General features: G+C 37.0%; 1 protein-coding gene across 3 annotated transcripts in view; it reads right to left on the bottom strand.

The window, feature by feature from the left end:
* LOC124297587 (tRNA dimethylallyltransferase) overlaps window positions 1-22,401 on the bottom strand; it is a 119,962-nt gene that overhangs the window by 18,445 nt on the left and 79,116 nt on the right. For 2 of the 3 annotated variants that reach the window (XR_006906638.1, XM_046748773.1), the window contains exons 5-6: window positions 13,672-13,722; window positions 35-150 (exon numbers count right to left, since the gene is read on the bottom strand). Coding sequence is in view for 2 of the 3 variants with exons in the window: in XM_046748773.1 (XP_046604729.1) it covers window positions 35-150; window positions 13,672-13,722 (167 nt within the window). In the remaining variant the exon portion in view is untranslated. The remainder of the gene's footprint in view (window positions 1-34; window positions 151-13,671; window positions 13,723-22,401) is intronic. The other variant, XM_046748774.1, reaches the window with a different exon arrangement.

A 22,401-nucleotide genomic window follows, 5' to 3' on the forward strand; every position in this document is an offset into this window, starting at 1 on the left:
GGTTACTTATTTCTTACTCATTTTTTATACTCACGCATTTTCCTTAATCCTTCCCTCGTTGTATCTGCGGTGAAAATCCAGCAGTTCCTCGACTAATCCTGCCTTCAGCATCGAATCTACTCTGTGATCGAGTCGTTTGTCCAACACCGCCTACAACAGAAACGAGACGCGAATCGTTAATAATGAAAAAAACAAAAAACAGAAAAGTATATATCGACGTATGATAGTCATTAAAATTTTTCGTAAATTTTTCATTCATATTGACTTTCAGAATCAAAATCTGTAACCAAATACATTTTTTGACCACAATTTTCCTCGGTTTTTGTGTTTATTGAATTATTTTAATTTCACTTTTTTTACGATCGCAAACAATTTGTTAAAAATATTTTAGCTGACAGCAGGAGAAAAAAATACAGACTCTAAATATCCGGTTCGAAATTTAATTTAAGATACCGACAAAGAAATTCTTTTCAGCGTCAAAACATTAGAAATTATTTCCAAAATAAGCACGCTGGAAAATGTTAGAACAATTGGTTTTTTTTTTTTTTTTTTCGGAAGCGACATTTTTCTCGATCAATTGGCGTAAAATCTTTGCATGCTTCGCGATCGTATCGCCACCAAATCGGTTGATTTTAAAACCTTCAAAGCTGACATAAGGTTTGAAAAAAAAATATATACAATAACTGAACACGTACGTTGTTCAAAAGTACAATTTTGACTCTTAGCAATCTCTAAAAAAAAAAAAACTTTCGTTCTAATAGCGCCAAAAAATCAGACACATCGTTTAAATATAAAGTGTAGTACAGGTTGAAAGGGGTATATTTTTTTTGCTTACGACGAAGAGTAACTGAAAAAAGAGGTATCCAAGTTTTCATTTACTTGGCGCGATGAGTCTGATGGTGGTAAAAAAACGCGATATTTTAAAAATTTATAAACAAAGTTCAGAGTTTCAATTAAAAAACGCTTTTAAGGTACGACTTCTGATCGAGAACTAAAATACGACTGGAAAAAAAAAATAAAAAAATAAAAAAAAAAAGGCAAGAAAGTCCGTCCGAACCAAAGGCTGAAACGTTCTCCTTTTCACAGAGAATGCTTCACGTATTATGCGAACATATATTGTACATTCAATTGATTCAAAAGTGGCCATCTCGTATCGCCAGGTGCGAGATATTGATTTAAGATTAAAATCTAATTTTTTTTTTTTTTTTTTTTTTTCTCCTCGTCAAGAATTAAGAAACCTTGAAGCGCCTATCTAGCATACAATACTCGCATAGTAACACCCGGTATGGCGGATTCTGCAGCTGCTACGCAAACTTTGCGTAAGAACATAAAATATCTGGATAAATAAAAACGGTTTTCCTGAGTAAACCTGTCCGAATCGGCACGCGGATGGAACTTTACGTCATTGAAGATGCGGCGAGAAATTGCCAACATTCATAATTCGTTTGGGAGTCGTATTTTTATACTTGAATTTCATTTTTAACAACACATTTTGGCGAGGATAAATGATGGAAAATCGATAAAACAGAATGACAGTCTAAACGCGATGATGTAAATAATCTATGGTGCTGAACCGACTCGTGTCAGACATTTAAACTTATGAGAAGCACGCTCACCTTTTGGTAAAACAATTTTTATCATTAATTAACGACTTTACGTTGCTCCGTTGCAATTCTTTTTTCCTCTTTGTTCGCTATTGTTTTTATAATCGCAATTTTTTTTTTTGTTTTTTTCAACTTCCCAAGAGTCCCGAACGTCGAATGACCCAGAAAAGTATATCTATAAGTGTGAAATAACAACGATGAAAAAGTTATCGGAGGGTGAATGATATTTTTATAGTTGGTTTAAATATGTACACAACGTTCTAATATTAGATGCACGGTCTGTTATCATCGAACGGAGACGCATATGCGTCGAAATTTGTTTGTGCCTGCGCGTGGTTGTTTACGAATTGAATGAACTGAGAAAAATTTCATTTGTTACGGTAACTAGAAAAATTACAGTAAAACAGGTATCGTTAGAAAAGCTGTTTGAATTACGAAAAACAATGTACACGTAACCATTTTGCGCTATTGTCGATCCTTTTCTGGCAATTGCAACGTAAAATCAGTTTGTTCGGTGTACTCTAATTTTTTATTTAAAATAAGGCTTTAACGTCAATTTATTGCTGAACAGGCATTAAATTTTCGCAACAGTGATCGTAATGAGAAAGAATAGTAACGGACACTAGACTTTCCGGTAACAGCTAGAAAACTAATTTTCATTTTCTACCTAGAACTGTATTTTTCGATCGTGTTAAAAAATGAAAACAGTTAATGACCGAGCGGTGATCTGAACTAAAAATTTCTCTCGGTATGCGATACGATACGAGGAAGTACGATGGAACTATTAGACTAACAATCACGCGTTGCACTTTTGTCGGAATTGAGATAAAATCGCGTTACAGTAATAACGTAGGCACGGCTAGGCGTATCAGTATACAAGGATTGAATGTTGATAAGCTAAATTTTCACAATAAATAAAAATTGGTAAAAACGAAAATAAATCGTGACATATCGATCGTTGATCGCAGGGATAATCGATGTAACAATCTTTTCGAACCACGGGCAGTGCGACGTTCTGATTATAGATCGATTAAATAGCCCTGATTATTCACACGTAATAGCTCGAGAATCAAGATTGATCAATTTTCGCGTCAGCCGACGAGTGCCTGTAAATTAATTACATCGACCGTTCTAATCCGCACCCTGTCAACCGTATCGATCGGCATACGTAGCCAATCGGACCTTAGAATCGATTGAGAAAACCCGGTTATTCTCAGTCGCGGTCGCGCTGACTGTTATATCTTTATCTTTACGATTAGACTTTATAGACGAGCACGCCGTCATCGCAGGAGAGGGATGCTGGTAATAGAATTCGCGTGCGAAAATGCGGCCAAGGACATTCTGCGCCGGCAACGCACGTGGACGATTTACTACGATTTTCGAACCACATAAATTTCATTCTTTTTCTCTATTTCTCTTTCTCCCCCCCCCCCCCCCCGGCCGCCGCCGCTTAAACATTATACACGAGTGTTAAATAAAATTTATTACTTCGGTTATCTGGCACACCTAGGTTTTCGTTTAGTGTTCGGAAAAATGAAAATAATTCATCGCTACGAATTCTGTTCCGTGTTTTATTTTATTTATTTATTTTTTTCTTCTATTCGAAAGTTGTTTTTTTTTTTTTTTCTTTTTTATTATTACCTCGGTTTCGTAATTCAGTATTTTAGGATTACAGTAAGCGTAGCTCGTGAACTGTATGCGAATAGAGCAAAAAATTATGCAGCTGTTACAAATTACTATCTTTGAGGTTGAACTAGGAATTAGGAAGAAAAGTTAACAAACACCTGGTTGGGAAAAGTGATGATTTTCTTATTATGTTCCAACAATTAGAGCATGTTGTGCACAGTGAAATTGTTATTTTCCATTTACGGGGGATTTGCGGTAAACTTTTTAAGCCTGTAAACGTTCATCGTATTCAATTGTTTGATAATCTAAAAACACGTAAACATGAGGGAATATCAAATTTTACACTTTTTTCTTTTTCGTTCTTGAGTGACAGAATCCTCTCAATCTTTGTTAAATGATAGCAGGTGCAATTGTGCTTGTACAGTCACGTAGAGAAGTTCAAAAAAATTACTGGCAACACTGTAAATAATTATTTTTCACTCGATTTTAGGTTATGTCATTTCTTGTGTGAATTTATCGAACTTAATCGTGTCATTTTTCAAAACTCGAAGTGATTCTGTCGTTCAGTAAAAGGAAAAGTTTAATATCGTACATGCAATTTGCGAAATTTGCTGAAAAGACTTGAAACTCTCGCATCGCCTTAGAAATAGATGAAACATCAAACATAGCGTTCTTTTATTTCACAAGCGTAGAATTAATAAAAAAAGAAGCAAAACGTGAAGACGACGAAGAGCCGAATTTTGCAAACGAGATGTACGTACACTCTTATCGCGATCCCAGCCAGCTGATAGCTGAATATGATCTCGAGAATGTGTCTAGAATACTATTTGCAAACGAAAGATTAGATACATTTAACTTTATACGCCCAAAGTCGGGTTCGCTGATTGTTGCACCGGTATCGTTACATTATCTCCGAAGTTATGTTGCCTTGACACAGTTACTTAAGCAACGATCTATATCATCGTGATAACTGATTACAACGATATTATACAAATTTTTCAGTCATCTATCCAAAGTTCACACGGTTTAGTTTTTCCTGCACGCTTCATATTTGTTTGCTTTTTTTTTTTTTTAATATATCTATCGTCGAGCAAACCGCGTCGTAGCGCTATTGTTACCTTTAAGCGAGTTTTAGTTTTACCTCGATTGCTGAATTTTTGCTTCTACCAAACACATGCCAGGAAATAAAATCTTGCTCCAAGAAAACGATGGGAAAAAACTATCATGGACATTGTAATAATCTGTGTGCATATTTGATAAGTTCCTTTCTTATTATTTTTACTTGCAGGTTATTCACAGCTACATCGTTCGATCGAGACTTGCGTTCCACAAATGTTTCCTGTCTATATTACCATATTTTTCCATCAACAGAAATTACGGTACTACAAGTAGGAACGTTCGATACACTTCAAGTTTCAATCGATAAAGATTGATTACAAGGCAGTTTCAACAATAAATACCTAAATCAATACAATATTTAACAATAAGTATGCCATTTCGTTTCGTTAAATAACTATAATCAGTGGCAACAAAATTTTTCGTCGCGTCTTGTATATTTGTTCTATGACATCAGTCCCATTCGCTGTGAATGTAATCAGGAAACGAAAACCGTGTAAACATTTGAAACAATAAGTTGCGGTCAAACGCAGCATTGAAAGTCTGGGGAAATATTTATCGTTAGAAAGGTATTCTAATCTGTACGTAACGATTATTATTATAACTGTTAAAACCTATACAAGTACAATTTATCCGTACAACGATGCGAATATCGTTGCGCCTTTCACAGATTTAACTAACGTAGAAATTTGTCTCATCGTACAACGAACGTCGATTGAATTTATCGCGAATAAAAGTATGCCTGAAAAAGATACGAATCGACGATATTTTCGCGCAACTTTCCGCCAAAAGTATGCAACGACACGACTTGAACGGACATAGAGAATAACGCTAAGACGGGTTACGACGGCGAAACAAAGAGGGCAGGTTGGCTGGAGGGTTTAGGGTTTCAAGCGAGAGTAAAAAAAAAAAGGCACAACAATCGGATCTTTTTATCGCCGCAACAGCGGGCCCAGTCTCAGACCCAGAGCCAGACGCGGTCGCAGACGGTGAAAATAGCGAGGAAATGAATATGGCGGGGGGGGGGGGGGGGGGGGGGTGAGAGGAGGCTCATTGGGCAAGGGATCAGGCATGGACACGCAGACACGGTTCCAAGGTCAAAGTTGTGCCGCAGCGAACGCGTGCGGTCAAAGTTTGTGGAATGCGTGTCGCGCTGCCTACCTTTATCGACCGAGTTGTTTTTCCATTTCCTAAGCATATTTGAATAAATGGTAAGTTAGCGTAGCGGACCCAAAAAGCTCGAGAAAATTTATCTCAGTGCGGCAATAATCTTATCGGAATTGGGTTTGCAGTGAAATTGGTTCGAATTTTTTGCATATCGTAGATCTCGTTATTTTGAACAAAAAAAAAAAAAAAAAACGTCTCCGCGGGCAAGAACCTCTGCTACGAATAGTTTAGGCGCTAAAAAAATGTTTATCCTATGTCCAGTATTCGTTTGTGTTAAGAAAAAGTGAGAAAAAAAATTATTGTTTTTAACAAATAAAACCTAGGCATGTAATCGGGCATGGTGACATTAAGTTTATGGACTCATCCCCCCGCTCCAACGTCAATGATTTTGCGACGAGAGAGGTAAACTGTGGTAGAAATTTAGAATTTAGTGCAAGTAAAAAATTAGCAACCGTGTTGAATGTCATTTATCTCAACTACTATCAACATTCCACAGTATTATTTACTTAATTCACACCCAATGCCGAAACCAATATCTAGAAAAACGTTTTTTGACACACAACGAATTGCGTGTAGAATTGGGGTTTATAATGAAATTTTTTTTATTTCACATTCTTGTAGATTGGAGAAAAATATTTTGGACGTATTTTTTTATTTTTTCGATTGAATCAAAATTGCCGTTAACATAACAGATTGAAAACTATCACATTGTGACGTCACCCACGTTAATATATATCTATATATATTAAAATCAATGAAATTCAATCACCTATGACATGGAAAATTATCATTTTTAACGAAAAACAAAAAAATACGTCCTCATTATTTTGGCTTGCGCTGCATTATGCACCCCTAAAAATGGAAAGAAAAAAACTTTCATTCAAAACCCCAATTGCGCTGACTGCGACATTTTCACATCGGTGTTGCGTGAACTGTGCTACTGGTAAAAAACAAGTGACATTTCACTCAGTCGGTAAAGACAGACCACAGCATCCTCTTAAGAGGATACTATTATCGTATAGTTCATCCACCACTGATGTTAAATTTCGGCAGACAGTCAAGTTCTACTGCATTCAATGCCGAATGAGAAATTTTTAAAACACACTTGTGGCATGCAAGAATATTACCAGAAAATACATTCATTCCTGCGATTCGTATGGCAATTCAAATTACGAGAATACACTTTTTTTTATCGTTACTATTACGCGATGCAAAACTTTTCGTATATTTATGCTCGGGATAATTTACATGTAACGTTTAGCGAGCCGCGACTTTTCGAGCCGACAATGCATGGCATACGCCTTTATAATAGCTAAAATAAGTGAAATTCAACGCGGTCGGTAAAGACAGACTGTACGGTATCCTCTTATTTTTAGCTGCGTCACTGAGACTTTTGTTTTGTATTTTTTTTTTCTTTTTCTTTTTCTTTACTTTTGTATTCTTGTTTGGGATCCCAAACTCATGAAACTATGTAGCCACGTCAGAGCCATTGATCAACACTATAATGTAGAGCGTGAGGTTTGAGGTAGGTAGAGGTCGACTTAAGGTTGCTTTATTAAGTGGCTGTGAAAAGTAAAATTTCGAATTCCCTGAATTTTCCATGAATTCTACAGTCAGAATTCAAGTTTTCACCCGATTACTTTACAACGAGAATTCCAAAGTACCTAAATTGAAGAAATTCGTTGTTTTGCGGATTGGAAAAATTTTAAAACTGGTTATTCGCTTACATTGTTCGCCGTGAATTTCAAGCCAATGCGGTATTTTGACGGCCTAAAGGTATTTTGGCGATCAATTTATTGAATGAGATGAATGGAATTTCTGACAAAATGTGGACCGGCTGTTTCATATTTTTATAAACCACACTCTGACTTTACGAATCGCAAGTTATTTGTTAACTCGATAAAGACAACAGTTTTTAACTACAGCTTGTTACACTTTATAATTCGTTAAGGATAATACAGATCATCGACATTTTGAAGTGGATGATAGTGACAACGCAGACAAACAATACGATATCTGACACAGTCTGGGTATATTCCAGCATTGCACATTGTTAGATGTTGACTCATCGTGCCACGCGTAGACTTGCACTGGTGTGCTAAGAATCTTCTAATCACGACATGTTCATTTATCCAAATTGGTCCATATATGGTCCTTACGCCAAGTGCAGAAGGATGAATGTCGAAGAGAGTTTTTGAAATTTTCAAGTACCTACGTAACTCGAAAATGTCCGAGAAGTGAAAAATTGAAGAATTCAATTGAAGACAAACTAGCAACGTTAAAATTCAAATTGAAAAAAATTCCGTTTAACGAATCGATGTAACGAACCTCAAACCTGACAAGACTCCAGTAATTCAATATATTCACAACGATTGAGAATGTTGAAATTTGAAATCACGATCTATTTTTAAATTAAAAGCGTTGCGAAAGTGGCCCTTTTACAGTATCTCCGTACAAAAATGATTGTAGAGTAAAAGATTCGCTTCCAAGCCTCATTGAAGATGTACAAATAATAAGGTGAACACGCCTTTCAATCTATGTTCGTAAATAACTGTTTGTAGGAAAAGCAATGTCTGTGTAGACATAGAAGAGAAAATGGAGAGGTACTTTTCGGGACGGGCAGAGGCGGAACCGTATCTCGTAGGACGTAATTCGTATAATAACATACGTTGGAATGGGTTACGAAGGCGTAAAACGGCTGGGGTGCGTCCCGTTCATCGCCATGGCTTATAACCTACACGAAAAACTAGAATGCAAAAAGTTGCACCACATCCTGCAACGCCGGCTGTGTTTTAATACTGGCGACGTAGAACGACGGCCGTCTACAATAGCTTGCACCACGTTTCGCAACGATTGTATACCATACCGTATCAAGAATAGCGACTCGTCGTTCGTGCACAATGTGTCGGAAAGACCTTCGGTTTGTTGATTGTGAAAAATGTTGAATCTTTGATCAAAAACGTATAGAGAAAGTACAAACAGGAAGATGGAAGCGACGAAAAAGCTCATTTGTTGAATTTTTTATGTTCTAAAAACCATTTTGCCACCACGATTGAACTCCTGTACCGTCCGTGACAACTTCGGGTTTAAAAAAATTTAGCAACATGCAAAAACAGCCTGACACGTTAAATTCTGTTATTCCGTGACAGGGATCATTGAGTAAAGTGGCAATTTCGAATGTTACTAAAAATTCGAAGATGAGAATCGCGGTTCGTTTTTTACTTTCCGAAAAATTACGTGACAAAAAATTGCTCGAAGTTGAATGTTATTATCATTGTTATGCAACTTTTTTCAAATTAATACGTAGCTGTAAATATCTTGGATTTCTTTTGTAGAAAAAGTCGATTGAAAAAATTCTATCATTTAATTATTGAATTTTGATTAAACAAATTTGGCTAATAATAAGCGCCAGTAACGAATTTAAAACTCTATAAGCTTTATCGAAAATGTGTGTATCGGCAGAAGTTAGCCAATATAATTACTAGATATAATTTTATCTTGCACACTACGAATGTTACCCAAGATCTTGTCAATGTGAGAAAACACAAATCTTGTCTACACCGATAATCTTAACGACTTTAGAGTAATTTTCGAAACTTTTCATTGTTTATATCTAACATAGGAAATTACAACAATATCGAATGCAATTTTTTCACACCTATTATATCCTTGAAATCGTTATTAAATAAGTTAATCGAAATATTCGAGATACGAAAGAGTTGATAAACAAAAAACAACTAATATTTACCAACCTACGAGATTTCGGATCATCACAACTTATTTCCTTATCATTCATCTATATTGGTATATTTCGATGAACTTTGCAGATTCTCCACAGGCTGCCAAAAAATCACGGTAATAATTTTCAGTAACCGCATTCAGAATATGCTAAAAAAAAATTTTTCTTCTATTTCCGAAAGTGTGTTTTTCAAGGAAGTAAAATTTCGGCTTATAAACGAATGGAAATATCCAAGTCAATTTTCAAGTTATCAGAAATACTCTTGAAGGATCCGATAGATCTTTTTGGGACGCTTATTTTTAAAACAAAATCATCCCTTAATCTTCTATTACAACTAAAAATGCAGGTGGTTTAACCTTTTATTTATTTATAATTTTCTTATTCAAAATTTTCGGTTAAATCAAAATCGTGAACGGCCTGTAAGCCTTCCGGCATCATTAAGATTATGTTTCATATTTCTTGCAAGTCCCGCCGGGCGGCGCCATTAATGATTATTTACAATTCTTACAATTCTTACAATAATTAATTGCGAGAAGAATAATAGAGGAATCTGATTACCGGTATAAATGTTGTAAGTAATTAAATTACAATAAATTTTGCAATTTGTTATCGTGTTAGTGTTAAAAAAAATCTGCCCGCGCCCGAGCGTTTTTCATAAAATCATTAATAGTTGCAATATTTATGACCCGATTACATTGAAATTTTTGGAAAGTTTTCCTCGAACATCACGAAAAAACGGCTCACTACAAGGTTTCTCAATAATTTCATCGCATACGTTTTTCCGCCAAACTTTCGGAAGCCTGGTTACCGATATCCCGCTATTTGTTATTAAATATAAGTAAACATATGCAATGTTTAAGTGTTTTATCGACTTTGAAGGTGTGACGTATGAATTCTGAAAAAAACTGTAAAGATTTCAAATCATTTCACCAGTTATTGAGCTGGAATCAACGAGTTGAGTTCTAAAAAACATCGGATTTGAATAACAATCTAATTTAAAAATTATACTGGCAAAGAATATCGACTTCTGACAGGTTTGGTTGATGGGATTTTCAATTTTTTTATTTCACACCTTTTTTTCAACTCGCTTTCTGCCTGCGGACAATACTTTGCGTGTTAAATTTGAAGCAAAAAAGTAAAAAAAGAAAAAGCAGCATAAACATTTACTGAAAATGGCAGTCTCTCAGCCGAGGCCAAATTGAAACCTTAGATTTTGACGAGTGTCGTTTCCTAAAAAAAAAAAAAAAAAAAAATAAATAAATAAATAACTACTCATCAGCGGTAGAAGATAATCAACTGTTGAATCCGGTTCACGATTACCCCATAAAATAAAGTTCATCGCAGAGTTGCAGATTCTGTAACGGAACACCGTGCAGCAGGCTGTTACACGGGTACGGCAGTGCGCAACGTATAACATAGTAAGTTCAGATTTCCTCAACATGAACGCGAATTAACGATCGCGGTGAAGCGAAGCGGAAGTGAGCAAGCAATGCACGAGCCGAAAGGAACGAGAAGAACGTGTGAAAGGAATGTAATATTGGCAAATATATGCGGCCGGGGCAGAAGGGGGAAAAACGTGAGCCAAAACGCGTCGCAGTGCGCAGAGAGAGAGAGAGAGACCAAGAGTAAGCGAATATCAATCTGCGCGACATGTGCCGGAGGGAATTATTCGCCAGGGCACAGCACGCGGTAAGCTTGCGTCTTCGTAAGAGTTCGAAATCCAAGACCGCAGAGCGAGGAACGCCCGACGTTTCCGGCAATGCGACGCGATGCCTCCTCCTCCCGCCGTCGTGGACCCGGCAAAACCGTGTTCTCAGCGCCTGGAAGAACCACTGAGAAGGTTCCCGAAACGACCGCAGCGCCACCGCTGCAGTTTGCGAGTGAGATCATCGGCCTGTGAGACTCACGTGCTCTTCGCGCCGGAAAGCGGATCTACTGCGCATGCGTCTCGGCGACTCGAGCCGTTTAAGGTCATGCAGTACTCCTACCTTTACCGACCGAGAAAACTCACCCTTTTACGCGAGCGATGCATCGTCGAAATTGGAAAACTTTCCGTTTGTTTGTTTGGGTAATGTAGGAATAAAGGGGGTGAGTTTGCTCGGTCGGTAAAGGTAGGAGTAGTACATTACCTTAATCACGATGTCAGCTACACCGATGGCATTCAAGGTGCGACGAGGATGCTCCGAGGAGTAATTAACTTGGAAATCGTAATGAATAATTCCTAATAATCGATATTGATTTCGACTGATTGTTATCAATTTCTGATTTTCGTCGATTTTCATTGATTTCGAGTGTTAGTTTTTATTTCGAGTGATATCCCATTTGGATACAATCACAGAAAATCATCTGCGTATGTATAAGAATGCTCGGAAGTAATGGAAGTCACTTGGTAAACTGGAAATCAACGACAACGCATGACAAGATGGAAGACAATGGAATGTGATGTACTTAAACCATTTGGCGTTTGAGGCACGACTTATGATTCTCATGATTTGCAACCCTTTCCGGACGATTTTTTCAACACCATTGTGTACAATTTCAAGTAATTCGCAACGATTTAGGTTGCTTCCAGCTATCTCGATTGATTCCTCGTTATTTCAACAGTACATTGTGTGACAAAGGACGAAATTCGGCAATCACACAAGCTACGATTACCAACTTTTGACCCGCGTCTAACACCATAGTTTCTTCAACAAGCGAATGAAAAGTGACGGGGCTTTGCGCAGCAGTTTGTAGACCGCAAATGGCCAATTTCTTCCCTGTAGGGATGAAAGTGAAGCAATCCTGGACTGCGCATGCGCGAATCCATCTTTACATCACTGAGATAAAATTGACCAGTTTCTTTTCGCCAAACTGCTCCGCAAGGCCCTACTTTGCATGCGCGTGTGATAAAAAGAATATTCCAGCCATTCAAGTTTTTTTTACTGACAATTCCATTTTAGAACGTCAAATTAATAACTTTCTTGGGTGAATGTTTGTCGGCTCCGGAGTAAACGCGCAGATATTAATGGGCGTCGACTATCATCCGTTACACGATGCATCGCGAAGATGACACTCTGCAACTGCGGTTTATAAGCTATTTCGGGAATTTGAATCAACGTTCAATCTTAAAATACATTTCTCTCCATTACTTGTACGAGCAATTTTCCTGCAGCGGTGAGTTTCCATGTTCTTGTCGGATTCCCCACGGTTTCGAGTGTGTAAAATTTTCCGCATTTTACCGGCATGATACTTAATTCGGGGAATCATACTTGCTGATAATTTGCCCGAATAAATGTTCTTCGAACTGTGTTTTGTTCGACACAAATTTATTTACTAATTAAAATGATGCATGCCCCATTTTAAAAGTGGCAAAAATAATACTTTAACAGCTTGCTTAGAATACTTTTCAAAGAATTACAGACAATCAGAGGAACATAAATCAAATTTCAAACTCCTGACTATAAATGGCCATATATTTTTGTTCACACTTTTTCCAATTCTGTGTAAGTTCGTGCCGTTTTCTTAAAATTCTTCCTTCGTCCTGTTCCGTTATTTTTCTCCGTTTCGTAGGGTCCCGTTCGTCGATCGGGCAAATCTTCTGAAAACTTGTGCCGACAAGCAAAAAGATAGGTAGGCAGGTAGGTAGGTAGGTAAGTAGATAACTTCAGAACTCGTTTTGGGTTGCAAGGGTCGATCGGTTAATTTACCTAGGTATAGGTACAGGAAGCAAACAAACAAAGAAAAGAGGTCTGGTCACGGTCGATGGGTGCGGCAAAAAACGTGTCTGCAGAACTGTTCACAGACCCCGAATAGACTGCAGGTATGAATTTCGAAGAAAGGTAAAAATACGTAGAGCCAAAAAAAAAAAAAAATTATAAGATTTGAAACCGAAGTGTAATGTATATATGAATAACCGAAATGAAAGATCCTATAATAGTACCTAATCAGACCCGTATATATATATACTTGAAGATTTGTAACAGAGAACTAAAAAATTTCACTCAAAACAAGCGAAGTTTCAGGCCCAAGCTTACACAAATTAATGAAAACTGAATGGATTTAAATTTGCAGAAACAATCCTGAACTTTGCACCGGATAATGTGAAATTTTGCGGCTAATTTCGCTTTAAGCTTTCCACCGTCGAATTTATATTAAAGAAATATCGGTTTTCGATAAATAATCAAAAATTGGATGGTTAAAACTTACTTTGGAAAAAAAAAAAAAATAAAAATATCCAATCGAAGGTCGAAGAGAAAAGAAAGAGTCTCAAACACAAGATTAACACATCAATTATTCAGGTTTAATTAATCCAAACTACATAGATAAGATTATAATTCAAATAATTTCAAACAAAAAATCCTGTACCGTGTTTGAAATATTTCATGTGAATCTTCGAAAATTTAATATTAGATCAATACGGATAATTTATGTACATAGGTATAAGCTTTGCCTCAATCCCAAATAATTTCTGCATTGATTGGTATTGTTCTGCAAGTAAATAATAATAAATAAATAAATAATAATAATTTATTGTATCCATGACAATGTTGGACAAATATGACATGATAAGAAAAAAGAGCACAATTCCTAAAACTAATTATGGTAATAAATAAGCCGAGTAAACGAAGAGTCAACGAGAGAAGAATCCCACGTGGGTGTGAATGGTTAAGGTCGCGTAGCACTCCTACCTTTACCGACCGAGCAAACTCACCCTTTTTCTTCCTGTATTAAATAAGCGGAAACGTTTCTTCGACGGTGCATCGCTCGCGAAAAATGGTGAGTTTTCTCGGTCGGTAAGGGTAGGAGTATTGCGTGATCTTAAATCAAGAAACGGCGAGTCCTCGCGCTGCAATTTACTGAATGATTGTGAATGCTTGCAAACGTCAGCTTTGTTTACGGATCGCGTTACGATCTCCGTAATACAATGTCGAGATGTAAGGTGTGCGTATCGAGGGTCATGCCACTTGCCGCAACCGCGGATCATTTTCCGCTTGCATTCGCTTTCGCACTTACATGGGTAATTCGATATTATGCTTAGCTCCGCTTAAATACGCTCTTCCGCCAACCATAATATGACTCTTTGTTATTACTGTATTCTGGTATTTATCATTTTGTTTTTATTAACAAACGTTCGTTGAATACGTGAGAAAACTTATCGTCAAATTTCGTAATCAACAACTAGCCGAATTATCTTGACAGTTTAGAAGTAATCTCGTTATTGAACGGCTTCCTCGCCCTTAAAAGCGAGGAATCGTTTCGAGTATCGTTCGTTCAATTTTGATGAATAAAAGATCATTTTATTCGTAAATCAATTATTCTCAAGTCTTTTAAAATTTTTTTATAACATCAACGGGTTTTCTACTAAAACATTGTATATAATTGTTTATAATTTGTAAAACTAACAAATATTGTCTCTTAGGTTAACTGAACAGTTGTAAAAAAAAATCGACCGTCGGTAATTCGTATGAAAGTCATTTGTGAACGGAATGAGGTATAGATCACGAAAATTGGGCAACCATATAATTTTGGCGTTAAATTGTATGATTCAGTTTCCACGAGAAGTTTTTTTACATGTTTTATTCGACTCCACTAGTCGCAATTTTTCTGCAAAACAATAGCGGCAACGTATCATTCAGGGAAGAATCGTTTCAATATCGGAAGGTTACTGCATTAAGCGATCTACACTTCCTCGCGCTTAAGGGGGTATTCTAGTGTAGAAATTTGAAAAAATCGATTTTTTTTTTTTTATATTTTCAAAGCTTAACCTTTCAAGAATGTGTCCTTAAAAGGACAAGTCAAAATTTCAATTATTTTCAGAGATATAGCTATTTTAGTGACACGTCTTCAATACTGGCGCGGCGGGAACGAATTTTACTCGAAACTTTAAACGCGTTTTTCTCAAAACTACATTTTTCAAAACGGTTGACATGATTTCTCAAGTTCTATTAAACCGATTTACTTGAAATTTGGTGAGAATCTTCTCAATACATGTCTCTATCGCACGAACTATTATTATAACGAAATAATAATTTTTACTATTTTTAAAAAATTCAGAAACGTCCAAAAAAGTAAAAAAAAACGTTATATTTTTTCGGACAGCCGTAATTTGGCAAAAAAAATAATTTTTTTCGACTTTTTTTTAGTTAGTACGATAGCTGCATTCATGTAGATTAATAATCTTTTTTTTTTTTTTTTTCTGATTTTGAAAATGCTTGCAATCGTGACAACATTGGCGCGCCATTTTTTTTGTACCCCCCACTTCAACAACTCATAGCACTTTCAATTTTGTATTTTTTGACTTGTTTTTTTTTTTTTTTTGTAATCGTGAAATAATAATAAACGCCTGATAAAAAAATGGATGGTAAAAATATTTTTTGTTTTTTGTTTATAGCACTTCAAAAAACACCTCAAATTCATGCCTCTACACTAGAATACCCCCTTAATTAGAGCTTTACAATTTATTACTCGCCTGAAGATGAAGTGACTCACAGATATTCGCTGTTAATCATCATCATAGCTCGTGAGCCGCCTGCAGACAATTTTTTACTGTGAGTTTTATTCCAAAACAGTTTCGAACACAAAACAAGAATTTAGATAGTACAAAAAAAAAAAAAACATATTTCATAAACTAATGTGCCTAAGTAGTAGTTTCATATCTTCGTAAGTTTATTTTGTCGTTTAACGTTTCTTTATGCATCTTTACAATACATCGTCATTCAAATTTCATGGATCATCCGATGATACCTACCGCAATAAATCTCATGACTGAATAATTATTTATATTTTTCTTCGTTTCTCATTTAGTAAACAAATTACATTAATTGTATTCTTCGAAGAATTATGATGTCACATTATTGAGGCAGTCACCGTGAAACTGAAAATAACCTTTTTATCAATGACTAATAAAATTCTGGAAACTTTTAGGCATTATTATACTAAATGAAAAGTTTGTATTTCTGGATGATTAATCGGCCGACTTTAATTCAGTAAACTTTGTAAAAACTACATGGCATAAAAATTTGAAGACGACTTAATATTTTCAAGTAAATTCCTTCTGCATCGATGAATTCAGAAAAGTTATTTAAACTTCGAAGGTTACTAAAAAAGTGTTTAGTTTCGTACCACATTTTCTTACTCACAGATTTTCTGGATTTTTGGGGTCGACGAAGTCCACTATAGTCAGATTTTAAGATGGGCACATAAATCAAAAAAACGCCAATCGTCATTTATGGCAAAAATTATTAGAAACTGTAGATCTCTTTTAGCGCATCTATGACATTAAAATACTACTGCGATGGCTTATCAGCTCTTCATTATCTTAAAAATGGCGCAACATTTCTCACCTATAGGCTCCGTTGCCCCAAAATGAAAAAAATTTCATAATAGAGTAACCCATGGCAACAAAACAACATATTTTCTAGTAATATTCCGGCTATAAATAATCTGTCCGAATTCAGTAAAATGAAAGTCATGTACTGTCCAAGTTTCAAGCTACCTCTAGCCATTTGTTAATTAAGTAAACAAAAAATAAGCATAAGATGACTCGGTTGGTAGCGCTTTAAGAGAATGTTAGTCACTCTTTAATGACCGCGTTAAATGTTGCTTATTTGGACTGTTATCAAGGCCTGATAATCATTCATGTAAAACTACCGTAGCCAGAGCAATTCCACACGCAGTGCCAACTACAAATATCTAAAAACGTTTATTTTTGCGCAAGAATAATGTTAAAGAAATGAATTCCTGTTATTGAAGTATCACTTATTGCAGGAATACATTTCGTCGCACTATTCTCGCGTAAAGCCAGAAAGTTTTTGGATAGTATTTGATACTGGTCAAAACAAGTGACGTTTAACTCGGTCGACGAAGACTGACGATATCATCCTCCTAATGCACTTCCTTTGTTGTTGGCACGATGGGAGGCGACTCCAATCTTTAACGATCAAGTACAAAGTGTAATGGTGTAATTCTCCGAAAAACCGACCAAGTCTATTCGTTAGGTCAACACCAGTTGGCCTCCTGACCGTGAAACGTGCAGAGGAAAATAAAAAGAAATTAAGAAGTAAAAAAAGCAAAGGACGGATACAATTCTGATACGTAAAGTAATGCGTAGAATGAAAAAAATTCGGGCTTTCGTAGCTGTATTCTCAGAGTTGAGGTCGTCAATTCGACTTTGCCAAGGATTTCGTTAATCAGCGTCTGCGACGGTTACCATATACACATGTTGTCGGACGTTGAATCTTACGGTCACTCGTAACGTGCAAGCATTCGTACCGCATACATAGTAGAAGCTGTGTAATTTTCCGCTACTATTTATTTACAAAGTTCAACCGTCAAAACTGATAATTTTTTTTTGTGTCACGCGGAACTGAGCTTGGGATAAACCTGATTCTTAAAAACGTGGTACATGAACTGTACGATTTGCAGGTTATAATCACCTTATTACAATGTGCCAAAATATAATTTGTATTCTGTGTTTTTCTAATTACAAAATACAAATGTAATTTTAACTACAACTTACTAATAAAATTATGATTTGTGATTGAGATGAAAATGGAACATAAATCGTATTGGCAATTCATGTTTGGACGCACGCAAAATGCAAATGTAATTTGTATTTTATTCGTTGTCCTCAGAATTACAAGTTGTATTTGTAATTTGTAACAGACTCCTTGAAATCACGCCCAAAATGTAATTTGCATTGTCTCTGCCTTTGATTACAAATTTCAAATGTGACATTTATTTCACTGTCGTCGCAATTACAAATTGTATTGGTAATGTGTGACAGACTCGCTGAAATCAGGCCTCAATGTTATTCGCATTTTGTGTGCCTTGAGTTACAAATTTCAAATGCGTCACGTATTTCACCGTCGTCTCAATTACAAATTGTAATTGTAATTTGTAACACTCATTGAAATTATGCCTAAATTTAATTAGCATATCGCGTGTCTTCAATTACAAATTTCAAATGTGACATGTATTTCACTGTCGTCTCGATTACAAATTTTAATTGTTATTTGTAACAGACTCGTTGAAATCAGGCTTGACGCACTTCGTGTGCTTTCAATTACAAATTTCAAATGTGTCGCGTATTTCACTGTCGTCTCAATTACAAATTGTAATTGTAATTTGTAACACTCATTGAAATTATGCCTAAATTTAATTAGCATATCGCGTGTCTACAATTACAAATTTCAAATGTGACATGTATTTCACTGTCGTCTCGATTACAAATTGTAATTGTTATTTGTAACGGGCTCACTGAAATCAGGCTTGACGCACTTTGTGTGCTTTCAATTACAAATTTCAAATGTGTCGCGTATTTCACTGTCATCTCAATTACAAATTGTATTTGTAATTTGTAGCAAACTCATTGAAGTTATACCTGGATGTGATTTGCATTTTTTTGTGTCTTCAATCACAAATTTCAAATGTGACATGTATCTCACTGTCGTCACGATTGAAAATTGTATTGGTAACGTGTAGCAGACTCACTGAAATCGGACCTGAATATTATTCGCATTTTGTGTGCCTTGAATTACAAATTTCGAGTGTGTCACGTATTTCACTGTCATCTCAATTACAAATTGTAATTGTGATTTGTAACAGACTCATTGTAATCATGCCTGGATGTAATTCTCATTTCGCGTGCCTTCGATAAAAAATTTCAAATGTGTCGTGTATTTCCTTGTCGTCCAAATTACAACTTATTTTTGTAGTTTTCAGCTTGTGACTGAGTAACAGCAGTTGCACCGATCACTGGCCCTGTAATCGGCGTCCTTCATCTCGTCTGTTCCTAACCGCGATTAACGTTGAACGGAAAATTCATGAAGGTTCTACTGTATCCATCGCACGCCCATGCACATACATTGTGTAGCTGGCTGCACACGGCACACATGCATGGTGAAAAAAACGTGTTCAGCATGTGGCAGTCGAAAATCCGCACGTATCCTCCTTGCCGCAAATACCGCAACGCACCACACCCATGCAGTAGTTCCCGCAAGCAGACATCGGCGGCCTCTGATAAGGACTCCGCATCGCGTCTCTGGTCGCGTCGTCTGACCGTCACTCCGACGGGGCGAAAGGGAGGGAGGGCAGCTGCGGCTCCGACGTATCAAGGCATCCGATGACGTCACTTCCCGTCTACAGTCCCCGTAATGATCTTACTTCTGCTGTTTCTTTTCTCACTGGATTCCCGCTCCTATTGCAGCTCAGCGCTTATGCTACTAATGCTGGTTACTTTGTTATTTATGCACGCGGACACGTGGAAGGTGGTGCATGTCACACGTGCAGGTGGTCCAAGGGAACGGATATATATCTTAAAATGCTATATGGATGCTTGCCTCCGTTCTTTCTCATCTGTGTAGGTGAATTTTTTTTACACTCAACACTACGCGGCGACAGGGGATTACGTTCTGGGAACTCGATACTCTGCTTTAAAATTCCGTGAGGTTTCTCGATTAGGTAAAAGAAGAAAACAAAAAAAAAAAAAAAACAGACGTTTCTTTCAGAATGCGTTTTAGGCCAGCATGACTGACAAACTCACTCGTACGGTGTAAATATCATTCACAGAACTCTCAGAGGCGTAGAAAATCGTAATTCTTTGACAATAGCCACGGTTTTCCATACCTATCAAAATTTCTCCCTTCAAAGAGCGAAACATCGTGTTTCTTTTAAACATAATCGTATGTCTACGAAAAGTGAATCCTTTCTTCTGCCTCCAATTGTCAGATTTACGCTATACTTTTGACTACGTTGCAAACTGCCAAATGGTGTATTTGAATTTTATTTGTTCAGATAAAAAAAACTGAAGAATCTCAAAACATCGTTCCCGATCAACGACGAATGATGAATGTTTGAGAAAGCAAATCATAGAACAAAGAAGATTCGATATAAATTATAATTTCATTGCTGTACGTAGAATAAAAAACTTTATTGGTAATAAAATTTTTTGTATCGTGAGTGTAATAGTCATTCCTATACTAAATTGTACGCCTTGCAGCGATAACTATACTTACTTTTTTTCAACCAGCCGATGTATGCCAAATACAACGAGTTCGATTTAAAAATTAATATTTACTCAAGTAACCGATCGATTCCCAGAGGTTATTTTAAATCACAGTTGAATCAGCGAGTTCAAAAATCTGTGGCGTAAATAGTTAAAACCCGATACAATGTTTACAGAATTTCCGAGAAACGAGTTATTTCCCTTCTTTCATCGCTTCGACAACAGATTGACGCGATGGCATAAATAGAAAATAAAAGAATCGAACGTGAATTGAAAGGGTGTTTCGAAGAGGCTCGTCGAGTAAAAGAAAACTAACAACGCGTTGCACGCTTTCGCGCCGTAGTCCCCAAATGTTTTCCTCGTCGGGCCCCGCGTGTCGCTGCTCTAGCCAGTCCCCTGTGTACAAGAGAGTTCGTGGTGCGAAAGATAATACGTTGGAGGATATTCTTAGAAAAGGCGCGGTTTCTACGGTTCCCCCGTAAAACGTCCTAGCTAAATATTTGACAAGTGAGACTGCATACCCACACTTTGCATATATGCAGAGGTACAAAATGTATAGAATCAGTGAATGCCGGCGTTTGCCGTTGCCATCGCAACGTAATATATTATACGTATATAATATATATATATACACATATATATAATATACATATGTGTGTGTAGGTATATATGCTGCCGTATCGGCGGTTCGCACAAGCCATTTTAACTGCAGCCACCGAAATATGAGATTATTTATTTATAAATTTTGCAAAATCAGTCTGTGAGAAGAGTAAGGTAATAATAATGGAGAGAGAGAGAGAGAGAGAGAGAGAGCCCTGACAAATATACTATGTATATTACGTATGTGAAAATGATACATTTTATAAATACATGAACTTTGGTGTTTTAAAATATCTGTACTGACATTGTTTAGAAATTCATACCGAATAATGTACTGTTTTAAATTTTGGAATTGAGAATAATCTTGTCAAATTTTTACTCGTAACTACAAATAACCGAAAATATATTGAAATATAAAATCGTAAGACGCAAAAGGACCGAAAGCATCTGAACAGCAGATGTAAGATAGCAAAAGAAGAACAGAACAATCGATGGATTCGATAATTAATTACATTGAAATTTTAGAATTTTGTACTTTGAGAGGCAGTGAAAAAGCATTAAATCGGGTTGACCCTGTAACTGTGATGAGGAAAATTCTGTTGTTTCATTCAGTAACATTAAAAAATGTTTGTTTTTTGTTTTTGCAAATTCATTTTAATTCATCGATCATCGACGATTCGTCTGTTATAATAACGATATAAATAAATCACTATTGAAACCTAGAGAATAATAACGGGTGCGTCGCAAGAACGCGACGAGTTGAACGTCAATCAGATTTCTACAACTCCAAGAATATCAGTTCAACTTGACTTATCAAACTAATAAAACAGATCAACGAGTAGCCAAATCTCTAAATATAAGTCGTAAAATTTCCGTACCAACAGCGAATTGCGCATACAATGTGCGTAGTAGACATGCATAATCCATGCGTTAAACCGTGTAGCGTCGGGGACCGCAGTGGCTGCACACGTGATCCGCATCGCAGGTTGAGTAAGAAGGCAGTAAAAAGAGAGAAGGAGGGGGGGGGGGGGGGGGGAGGTGGAGAAGAAACGAGGCAGCGATAAAGTCGGAGCGAGAAGAAAGGAGCAGAGCGCACAGCTCTCCCGTCATTCATAAAAATCTTAGAACTGCCGAGCGTGAGTGCGAGCGAACTTTGCGTTACACATGCGCGCATGCGCGCTCGGAAACGTCGCACGGCGAGTGCAGCGGGTCGCTGCGCTAGCGTACGAATCGCATGCAGCGTCGGCGCTTGCGTGCTTCGACGATCCCGTAAATGGGTCGAGAAAGGGAGACGCCGGCTAAACGGCAGCTGCCCACGCGCGTGGGTGGATGCGGGTAACTGGATGGGAGCCTTTGCTTCGCCCTCCGCGATTCTGCCTACTTCGAGACGAGAGAGACCGAGGATCGGCGGAGAAAATAGAATAGAATAGAGTAGAATAGAATAGAATAGAATAGAACGGAATAGGTATTGAGAGATTGTTCGCCACGGTGCCATGCTGCTCTGAGACCGAAGGAAGGGTGGAAGAGAAAGCCTGCGTGCCGTGGAGAATTGTGTCGGTAAT

Source organism: Neodiprion virginianus, chromosome 2 (genome assembly GCF_021901495.1).
Source record: "Neodiprion virginianus isolate iyNeoVirg1 chromosome 2, iyNeoVirg1.1, whole genome shotgun sequence".
Classification (NCBI taxonomy): domain Eukaryota; kingdom Metazoa; phylum Arthropoda; class Insecta; order Hymenoptera; family Diprionidae; genus Neodiprion; species Neodiprion virginianus.